Below are 11,457 nucleotides of genomic sequence, written 5' to 3' on the forward strand. Positions count from 1 at the left end.
AAAAGACAGTAGGTAAAAAGTAAAGAAATCTGAATGAAGTATGGATTTTAGTCAATAGTAAGGCATCAATTCATTAATTGTCACAAATGTGCCCAACTAATGTAAAATGTTTATGAGGAAAACCAGACATGGAGTATATGGGAACTTTCTGTAATATCTTCACAACTTTCCTGTAAAGCAAAATCTGTTCTAAAATAGAAAATGTGGCACATATACACCATGGAATACTATGCAGCCATAAAAAATGATGAGTTCATGGCCTTTGTCGGGACATGGATGAAGCTGGAAACCATCATTCTCAGCAAACTATCGCAAGGATAAAAAACCAAACACCGCATGTTCTCACTCATAGGTGGGAATTGAACAATGAGAACATATGGACACAGGAAGGGGAACATCACACACCGGCAACTGTTGTGGGGTGGGGGGAGGGAGGAGGGATAGCATTAGGAGATATACCTAATGCTAAATGACGAGTTAATGGGTGCAGCACACCAACATGGCACATGTATACATATGTAACAAACCTGCACATTGTGCACATGTACCCTAAAACTTAAAGTATAATAAAAAAAAATACAGAAAACACAAATAAAATAAAAATTTCTATATCCATCAAAAAAAGTGTATTAAGAATTCACACACACACACAATCACTCTTAGTTTAAGGGCTGTGCAAAAACAAGCTTTGGGCTGTATGTTGGCCTATGGGCCATAGTTTATCAATACCTGCTCAAATAAGCTACTTCCATTTCCATTTTGTAGCTGAAAAAACTGAGGTCAAGGACTAATTCTAATCACATCAGCGTTCATCAAACCTTTGTGATAAATTGTGTAATAATTGTGATAATTGTGATATATTGTGAATAATATCAAAGTCTATGCTCTTTATTGTAGCATAGGAGAACTCTTCTTTCCCCTACCTGAAAGCATCTGATGATTCTTCATTGACTCTATCACTCTCTAATCAGGAAGAGACGTAATTTTAGGAGGTCCCAGGAGATTTTCTTGAAGGGCCCACTGAGCCACACTGATCCACAATCACCCCTAAAAACAAGGGAAGCTGGAGAAGGTGACAGCTGACATTTTCAATTCTATGTTGCATCACAAGAAGGGCAGAGAAACGGCTGTAGTGGAGGCACCCGGTGGTATTTGCCAGGGTTGTTGTGAGTGGTTACTTATAATTTTAAGATGATTTCATATATATATATTTCTTTTCTATGGTTTTATGTTTTCCCTATAAGTAAACTATAAAACCCTTTAACAGTAAGAATTATGACTTAAACTATCATATACCTGAAAAGTTAGTTTTGTTTGGTTTTGTTTACCTGGACTTACAACATTGTTTGAAGAAAAGATCAGTTCAGACTCCCAGACACTTCTCAATTCTTGGAGAAAATCACAGCCAGACAAAACTGTTCAAAAAATTTATATAACCTCATGAAATGAAGAAACAGAAGCCGGTAGGGCAGAGTTACTAAGTGATAGGGCGGGAGGCCCAGGCCCCTCTGTGCTAAGAGGAGACTTGGGTCAAAGAGGCCAACTCAACTGTTAAGACCACTTGGAAATAATTTATCTGCATGTGCCATTTTGTGGCAAGCGTAAAAAGCTTTGAAAAAAAACTCCCAAATGAGCTGGAGACACTGCTATACCATTTCTAGATGGCAGGGATCCCTGTCATTACATGTAGTTGCTTTGGCTTGTGAAGACTCACATATTAGAGAACTAATTATGGCTACACTGAGTTATAAGACCACCATCAGTTCAAGAATTCTGGAGTAATAGTTAATTCTGGCTTATCAAGTACTATTTTCACAGCTAGTGCAAAGTAACAACTTGAGACGGTGGAGTTTTGACACCCTTAGAGAACGTGCTCCCTGCTCTAGGACTATTCCTCACACATATCACAATGTACTAACTGCAGATCCCAATCATTAATCATAAAAGTGAGGGTACTATCCTACTTTGTGATAAATGTCTGAATCTGAAACAAGAACAGCAGCAACAGTAACAATAGCTAACACGTGCTGAATCTTGATGGGCGCTGGAGGGAGGCTAAGTGATTTACACACATTCTGGCATTCAATGCTCACAGTGATTCTTCAAGGGAGGCCCTATCATGATGCCCATTTCTCAAATTTTGAAGCTTAGGCCCAGAGAGTTACTTGTCCAAAGTCCTTACCAAGTAAACGATTGAAGTAAGATTTTAATCTACTCCGCTACAAATAAGCTGCCCTATAGTGGAGTTTACCTTTCCTTCATGGTGCTCTGTGAAGTGTAATTCTGTATTTATTTGTTTATTAGATGAAGGTCTGGTTCAAAATAAGCTATAAACTTGGGAGGCAGGATCCTCTGGTAGGGCTCTTGTCAGTCACCATCTGCCTGATGCAGAACAAGTGCTCGATGAGATGAATTCTTATCATTGAATGTCCAAATGAATAAGCAAATGTCTTTAGATGGATTTGGTGGCCACTCTCAGACGGTCAGAAGGCTCTGCCCAAGATCTGAATTTGCAAGCTCCATTAATTGGCTTTCAAGAGACAAACTGTGATTGATAAAAGACTTTAGTTTTTTAAACAAGTCCTTTAAGAGACATCGCATATAATGAATTTAAGACTTCGGGAGATTGAAAATGATTTCAGAGGGTGCGATTGAAGCAGCTTGCAAATGAAGAGACCAATAAGCAAAAAAGACAAGGAGGCTCAGACAATGTCCAGGGGCTCGTGGGGGTCATGAGGCAAATGGAGTTCAGCTCACACCTTTTCATGGCCCTCTCCTATCATCAATCAAGAAGTGTCTGAGCACCACACAACCAAAGGGTCTTTTATAGGAAGATGGGAGTAAATATGTCTGCACAACACTCTGCTGCATGTTCCCATGAATGTTTAACCAACCAAGTTAATATTTTGTTCTTACCTTACTTCCAAACACTTAACTAAAAATATTAACGTATTGCACTGTATCATTTAATAATCAGAATGTGGGGTACTGCTGTGTCATTTGTAGGATTAGGAACAAATATTTTGAGGGTAGAGCGGGAAGGAAAAGCATCTTAAATACTTCTTTTTGCTTAAAACTCTCCTTCACACCTGGTTCCAGGACTTCTCTTGGCCTTACCTGACGTTCCTGTGTGCAGTTAAAAATGTATTTTTAAAAATAACTCTGGGACTTCAGAGCAGCATTTGGATACAAAATGGAACTGAATATAGAGTGGCTCTAAACAGCCTTCAAGTTTCTAAGAACCACGGAACTGTTTGCTAAGGCAATTTCATTTAGCCTCCACAGGATAGCAGCACGCAAGGTATTTCTTGAGGCCACAGGTACCTGCCCTCAATGCCTAGAAGCAACTCCGGATTCCAGTGTGCCCACTGTTCACATGTGCTGCATTTCACTGGCAAATTCGGATATAAAACTTCAGATAAGAATTCTTTTTTTTTCCACACTTCACACTGACAAGCAGCTAGGGTGAGCTTACTGACAATTAGAGGTCAGAAAGGCTTGCAGAGGCAAAGGAGGGGGCTCTGGCAGCCACAGAGGTGCACTCCTCAGGTTATTTAATATGGTATCAACCATGGGATTGTTTGGCAAACAATATCAAATCCAAAACTTCTTATATATAGTTTTCAAAGAACAAAAAAGACAACTGCATCCTTGACTTGATAACATTTATTCAATATTGTTCGAAATTAGCAAGAATCAGAAGAAGCACATATCAATCAAATACAGCCACAAAAACATCCTGGAGATAAATAAAGCTGCACTATGAGAAATACTCACTACTGAAGGAACCAGTACTCTCTCACGTTTACTACCTCTTAGCAACAAACAACTCAAATGTAAATTTAATTTACTCACAATATAAAACCTTTGACTTTTTAAAGAAAAATATAGATTCAAATCAATCAGAATTTGCCTCACTAGGCCTTTTCGTTACGTATGTTTTTGAGGCCTAGTTCGACGACTGTTACGAAAATGACAAAAACAAACTCGAAAGAATGTTTCCGCAAAGTTCAACAAAACAGTGCAGAAATAAGTTACTTACCCATGCACAGAATAAGGCAAAGGCTAATTTCATTCGGGTTAGGAATAATAAATTTAACTAGTTTCTTTTCCACAAAACGAACATTTCAGACTTCTTTTTAAGTAACGGGTATACTCTATTATACATCATACGCTACGTTACGTGGTTTTCCTAACTCTACTCAGAAAGCCGGCACTCAAAAGTCAAACAGAAACTTCTCCTTGATTAGACTTATTCTGTAACAACCACAGAAATTAATCTGGGTCTCGTGATAGTGTCTACGGTGAAAAGAGCACACACTAGTAGAAGCATACAGTTTAGAGAGCGGAAGGTACATTAAAACGTAGTCTATAGGTTTCACAAATTTCGTTTTTAAAATATTTTTCCAAACTAAAAGCTGCAGAAAATTAGTTCTTAAATATTCTACGGAAAACTCTTGAGCAGCTAGCATTTTAAATTTCTTAAGCTTTTTATTTTCTTAAAAATATTTAAATGAGTGTAGTATCTCATCTTTTCGAAAAATAATCCAAAAAAAAGATTACAAATCTTTTGTTTTAATCAGTGTGACCAAGGGTTTGTCATCAGGACTGTAATCTTCATAGGCGATGGGGCTCACATCATACATTGCAGGTCGGGATTTCTTTCCAAACCTGAAATCAGAGAGAAAGGACTCTGGTTAGATAAATACTAGATCTCAAGTTTAATTAAAGCAAGTGATAAGAATAATTTATATGCATGAATTAAATGAAACTGTAAAAATATACTCTCTAGCAAGTACAGAAACTTTAGACATCCTAATATTAACACTGAATGTGTATAAACATTAGTCTTTGGTGTTAGAGGCAAAAAAAATGTATTTCACAAAATGTAGAGCTCAAAGTTGGAGCTTGTAGGCTAAATCTTGGCAAAGCAGTCAAGCATGACAGCTCCACCATAGATTTTAAGAAAATGTGTATTGTTTTGTCTTTTTCTTCTGAGGCCCATAAATATTTGGAGAGGTTAATTTATTTTAAATTCACTCCAGTGCCTGGAATATAGAACACCAGGGCAGTCCTCCCCGGGCCATGGACAGACAGCCTTTCCTGTGGGATTTTCAGGGGATAAGCTGTGAAGGTTTAAGGTCATCTGAGATCCCAACACAAAAGGGCAGAGGTGGGAAATGACTTCAGATACAAAGGTGTCTGTCCACAAACTATGCCAGAACTCACCATTGAATCCCTCCCCACCTATCACCTCCCAACCCTACGCACACAGAAGCCAATGTTTTCCTCTGAGCACAAAGCAATTGTCCCAACAGATTTGTATATATCAAAATCGCCTCAACAACAGGACTGACTCTCAGAAGCCAGGGGAGTCAAAATCCAATTTCAGGACTTCCTGTCAAACCAGTCCTAAGATGGCAATTATTAAAATAAAGCCAATTCAACTTCTGGGTGGTCTCTTCCCATTCAAGACCTCACCTTCCCTAAAAGCCCTGGAATGCAACAGGATTCAAATGATCTTCCACACTAACCCATCCCCCCTCCTCCTTTGTCTGGACAACATTTTTTAACTGTTTCAAGTCCACCAGGGCTCTTTAAAAAGGCATTTTAAAAGAACCTTAAATTTAACAAGGTTCCTAGGATGGGGTCCCTAGGAATTAAAGGGGCTTATTTGCCACGGCTGCTGCCCCAACTCTCCTCTTTTCTTATTTTTTCCTTTGATATGTTGAAAGTCTGTCTTCTCATGTATGGAGATGGGAAGTAGAATCAAGTGAGAAATGAGAAAACAGTGCGTTCTTCATGTGATCTTTCATTTTAAACAGTCATCAATCTTGTACTCCAATCCTCTCAAATTTTACTGGCCTTGAAGAGCACAAAGTCATATGCTATGCCAGTCAGGCACCAGGCAAAACATGGGGTTAAAGAGTTAAAGCATTCTACCCTCAGAAAAACCCACAGCTATTACTGCAATATGACAAAAGACTTCAATAAATACTTTCTAACATGTGAAGCCTCACTGAAGGTCCACCATGGTGCTCACATAGATGTGGGTCAGGCTCTAGCCTGCAGTTTGTTCACCTAAATTGAGTGAGGTCTGCATAATCTAAGGATAGGAAAAGTGTCAACAGAGTAAAAGTGTCAACAGACCTGTTGGGTCTTACACTTTCTCCCAAGTCCGACAATTTCCTAGGCTACTTTGAGATGCAAACATTTTGACAATTTATTTCTCATCAAATAGCTAGATATACTGCCACTAATAATAATAATTTAACAAAAAATATCCAGCAACCCAGTGAAGAGCTCTCCATATCCTAATATAGTAGGATATAGACAGCTTTGACTTGAGGGCCAACAAATTATATTAACTAACTGATTAATTATTCGATTGGTTGGCTGAAAGGAAAAACCCAATTGCATATATCTTTAAAACACCCTTTTTAAATTTTTTTCTTTTTGAGACAGAGTCTTGCACTGTTGCCCAGGCTGGAGTGCAGCGGCGCGGTCTCGGCTCACGGCAAGCTCCGCCTCCTGGGTTCACGCCATCCTCCTGCCTCAGCTTCCCGAGTAGCTGGGACTACAGGCGCCCGCCACCACGCCCGGCTAATTTTTTGTATTTTTAGTAGAGACGGGGTTTCACTGTGTTAGCCAGGATGGTCTCAATCTCCTGACCTCATGATCCACCTGCCTCGGCCTCCCAAAGTGCTGAGATTACAGGCGTGAGCCACCGCGCCCAGCCTAAAACACCCATTTTTAAATGTAATTTCATAGTTTGAAAAAAACCTGCTTCCTCAGAATCTAGAGCGTTAAAGCCTTCATTTTACTTAATCCATTAACACACTATAATTCGAAGGGCTGTAAACTTGGATGTTGCCACGGAACTCAATATCGACAAGGCAGGTTTAAGGACGAGCGTCACAGATCCACTGAGTATGACAAGGCAAGGGCTGACGCCACTCAAGAGTGAGCCACATGGCCACCTATGCATGTTCGAAGTCAACTGAAGGGCAAGGAGCACCACTCTGTGTCTGCACCAGTTAACTGAGCTGTGTGGCCGGGTCCTAATGGGATTAACTCCAAACAAGTATGGGTCATAAAGTATGATGCTAGTTACAAAGGTGGTTAAAATAAGACTAATAGCCCCAGCACCAGAAGAGAGAGCAGGTAGGCTTGGAGCTGGAATCCCTGCATTTCAACTTACCAGCTGCTGAGAACTTTGTCCAAATTCCTTAGGAGAATTTTGGAGGTTTCCACCTGAAATGCTGTATCTACCATATGGAAGCTAAAATGGCTTCCTTTATAGAAACACCATAGTTTTAAAACACACAGTACAATGAAAAGACTTTGTTTGAATCTCCTACACCTCTCACAGTGGCAGGCTTACACTTGTTGGTAAATGAATGTGCATTCATATCTACATTTAAAAGACTAACAGTTTTTTCTTTCTTAGTATCTCGGGCACTAAATCAATGTCAGAGGCTATTTATTTTATTGCAGGCATTTTTATGCAAGCATTCATTTTTAAAATAACTACTACTTTTTATCATAAAGGTACATTTTAAATGTAGAAAACAAAATAAAATTGGAAGCTAGAGAAAAATATAAAATAGACTAGGGGTCAGCAAACTATAGTCTACAGGCCAATTCCAGCCTGATGCCTGTTTTTCAAATAAAGTCTTAGTGGAACATAGTCAAGCCCATTCACACTTCTTCTGGCTGCTTTGGCACAACAAAGGCCGAGTTGAGTAGTCAGGACAATATGGCCTGCAAGGTCTAAAATATTTTACAGGTCCCTGATGAAGACCATAAGAATCGCCCTTAGTGCTGCTCTCCAAAGGACATGTCAATGTTTCGTGCATTATTCTTCAGTCTGCCCATCCCTCAATCCCACATCCCTTCCATTCATTTTACAAATATGTATGAAGCCCCTCTGAAAGTATTATATATAATAATTATTATTACCTATTTTAACAAAATTGAGAAAGTACTCTGCATACTGTATTGAGACTGACTTTTTTCAATCAATAGTCTGTGTAATGTTTTACTCAGCATTCTTGTTAAGTAAAAATAAAAAATCCTACAAGTTAAAACATTAATAAGAAAATGTTTCTTCTGTGCTGGGTGGGGCAGGCTGGGTGGAACACTCAGCGTTCATAGTAACATGTCCCACCTGAGGTAGCTCATTCCCCACCACAGACCATGACACTTGGGAAATGTCTGCTGGCTGTCCATGGGGAAGCCAGATCTTTAAAAGATGGGAAGGAGTTGACACACTCCCCCTCCTCCTGGAAAAATAGCTCAAATACCCTAATGTGGTAGCTCCATCTGCAGCTCCTTCCTAGCCCCTTGAGGGGCGATGCATCCATTGTCCTTGGTACTCACTCAACATCACATTCCATTGTCTTGTTTTCACTGATTGATCATCTCATCATCATAACAACCTCGTGAAGTGAGTACATCTCATTTATCCTATATTACAGATGAGGAAACAGAAACTTAGGAATAATTTTCCTAAGGTCACACCTGGTGGGAGATGGAGCTTTCTGGCTTCCAAGCCTAGGTGCTGAACACTTCATTGCAACCTTCATGCATGTGACGACCCCATAAACTGAAGCTCCCACTTAACCTGTGCCTGACAAGAGCCTGTGTACTGCTGCATTGAAAGGCATCACCTTCAAATCAGCACATCCTCCTTCTCATTAACAAACTCTGGCTTACAAATCTCACTTACAAGTCCTGGTTTTCTCACTTACAAACTCTGTGACCCTTGTGTAAATTGTATTATTTCACTAAGCCTAAATTTCTTTTGCCTATAATGGGGGACTAATGATACATGGACCCCTACATTCTTGTGAGATGCTTGCAAATGAGTTATTTGTGAATGATTTAGCGCAGTGTGTGGCCACGGGAAGCTTTCAGTAAGTGTTGGCCATCACAGAGGCACTCACAGAAACGACAGCACTGGTAATATCAGTTAGCACGGACATCTCAAACATCCTATTTGGTGACAGGTCTTGTGTGTCTATTTCTTCAAAGAAACAAAAGATACTGCAACCAGTTATAAGGTAGGTCAAAGAGCTGCTAGTTCATGGTCCTCTGAAAGTCAACCACTAAAACAATGCCGCAGAGAGAATGTCAGATCTTGAGAAAGGCCAATATTGGAAGGTTTTGAGCTATTGGGAAAAAAAAAACTGAACATGTCCTCCATTATCTGTTTCCTGTGATCAGGCACTTCTAGCTCGTAGAGCAGTCAACTGAGTGGGACCTCAGTATCAGAACTTGGAGAACCCTGGCTTTGCTCCTGCTGGTAAGTTACAAGCTCTTCCCTGCCTGAGTATACGCAAGCATGTTGCAGATGACTCCTGGGATGAGGAAGAGGGGGAGGGGTCTCCTACTAGGAGTTAGCACCAACGGACTCTGACATCAGAATCGCCCGACATGGCCTCAGTCACTCGTGTGACCCACTCCATGTGTCCTGTGTGGCTGCTGGGCTGCAGTCATTCTGATCCAATGTCACCTCCAGGATAGTAGCAGGGAGAAAGCCCATAAAATGGACACTGGCTGCTGAAAACTAGGGAGAGGATAACATCAAAAGGTCTGAGTTTTTGCCAATGCCTTTCTAGGGTTTCCAGGAAAAGGGAGCAAAGAGGGCCAACCAGCCCGAGCCCCAGCCATGGCCTTGACACAGCCACGCTGCAGAAACCACAGGTTGGAGCTGAATAAACTTTCAGAAGAGACGTTTTCCTAAAGGGAAGGTATTGTTTTAATGTCAATAGTTTTATCTGCAGTCACTGATGCATGCAGGAGCTTGTCCGTTAGGAATTCCGCAGTAAATATTTTTGATATAAATCAGCACCAAATAAGAGCCAGGTTTGTAAATGCTTTCAAGTTTATTCTTTCCTTCCAAGAGTATTCAGTTAAATATCTTCCCCGTGGGCCATCTGAGCAGAAGTCTTAGTGGAATCTATCTTAAACTATTCTGGGGCTGAACTAAAACACTGCTCCTCTTGAGCCCTGAAGGATCATAGCCATGGATGCCTGTAGGGGCAGAGGGAATCTGACTTGTAGGGTCTCCCAACACATGAGAATACAATGCCATGGATTCTGCTCCCTCCTGGTAAACAAAGCCCCTCCAGGAATGAAGAGGAGAGAAAAGATTCTTGGGCACCAAAGAAACTTGTCAATTCTCTGCTCCCTTTTTTTTTCGAGACAGAGTCTCCCTCTGTCGCCCAGGCTGGGGTGACACAGTTTCACCATGTTAGCCAGGATGATCTCGATCTCTTGACCTCATGATCCGCCCTCCTCGGCCTCCCAAAGTGCTGGGATTACAGGTGTGAGCCACCGCGCCCAGGCTTCTCTGCTCCTTTTTACGTTCTTCATCTCCAATCCAGTAATTTCACGATACTGCAAATGTTCCTCTAGGCTGGGGCCACTTACTGAGATGGTGCCCTGGGATGAGTCTACCTCTCAAGCCGGTCAAGGTGCCCTGTTCCAACCCCTAACTGAGATCACTCATTCATTTCAAACCTCAAATGTTAGTGAGGTCTACTACCTGCCAGGACCCACTGGAGACACAGAAATAAAAGCTACTACCCTTTATTTACAGGGTAATGGTGTAAAGAGTCAAATAAACAATTACGGTGGGGCTTGCAAGGGTTGCTATCAGGGCTTCCTGGATGTTGTATTGCCACAGTTGACTCTGAAAGGAAGGCACTAAGATGAGCAGCCATGCAGGGCCCGAGCTGGAGGGGGGTTAAGTTCTCTGTCCTCCCTCGAAGTTACATAAGCAAGACTGGGTGCAGCTCCCACCTCAGCACTGGTGCAGACGCTCAGGGTCTCCCAAGTTCTCCCTCCCACTGGCTCCTCCCAATGAAAGCTGAGTTCTGGCTTTTGCTTCTATTAGAATGACAAGATCACTGTAAGATCTGAGAATTGGGTTTGGGGAATTTCTTTTGGAGAAAGCAAACTCTTCGAACCTCTTAGCTTCTATGCCATTTAGATAGAATAATTTGGGTATTCTCATGTCTCTCTCTCTCTCTGTCTCTTTTGTCTTTTTTTGTTTTGTTTTGTTTTGTTTTGAGATAGAGTCTTGCTCTGTCACCCAGGCTGGAGTGCAGTGGTGTGATCTCAGTTCACCGCAACCTCCTCCTCCCGGGGTTCAAGTGATTCTCCTGCCTCATCTTCCAGAGTAGCTGGGATTACAGTGCTTATCTTTGTCATTGCTGTTATGATTCAGTTAGGTAGATATAAGAAAACATTCATGATATTTCACTTTTACTTCTTATCATTCCCACTGTAACCAGAATCTGAAGCTACACTTTCCCAATATGTACCTAGTAAAAGCTAAGTAGAAATTCAAAAGAAATACAGAACCCATTGATGAAGGATAAAAATCTCAGTGTAGAAAGGCAGACGTGTCCCAAAGGAGTGCAGCTGTGAAGGTGACTGCAGCTGCCT

At 41.0% G+C, this 11,457-nt stretch overlaps 1 protein-coding gene across 1 annotated transcript in view; it reads right to left on the reverse strand.

Moving 5' to 3' along the window:
* Positions 1–3,648: 3,648 nt before the first annotated feature.
* DNER (delta/notch like EGF repeat containing) overlaps positions 3,649–11,457 on the reverse strand; it is a 355,032-nt gene continuing 347,223 nt past the window's right edge. The window contains exon 13 of the mRNA XM_030803026.1: positions 3,649–4,671. Within this exon, the coding sequence (XP_030658886.1) occupies positions 4,560–4,671 (112 nt within the window). The 3' untranslated portion in view covers positions 3,649–4,559. The remainder of the gene's footprint in view (positions 4,672–11,457) is intronic.

The sequence above is a fragment of the Nomascus leucogenys genome, chromosome 22a, assembly GCF_006542625.1.
Source record: "Nomascus leucogenys isolate Asia chromosome 22a, Asia_NLE_v1, whole genome shotgun sequence".
Classification (NCBI taxonomy): Eukaryota; Metazoa; Chordata; class Mammalia; order Primates; family Hylobatidae; genus Nomascus; species Nomascus leucogenys.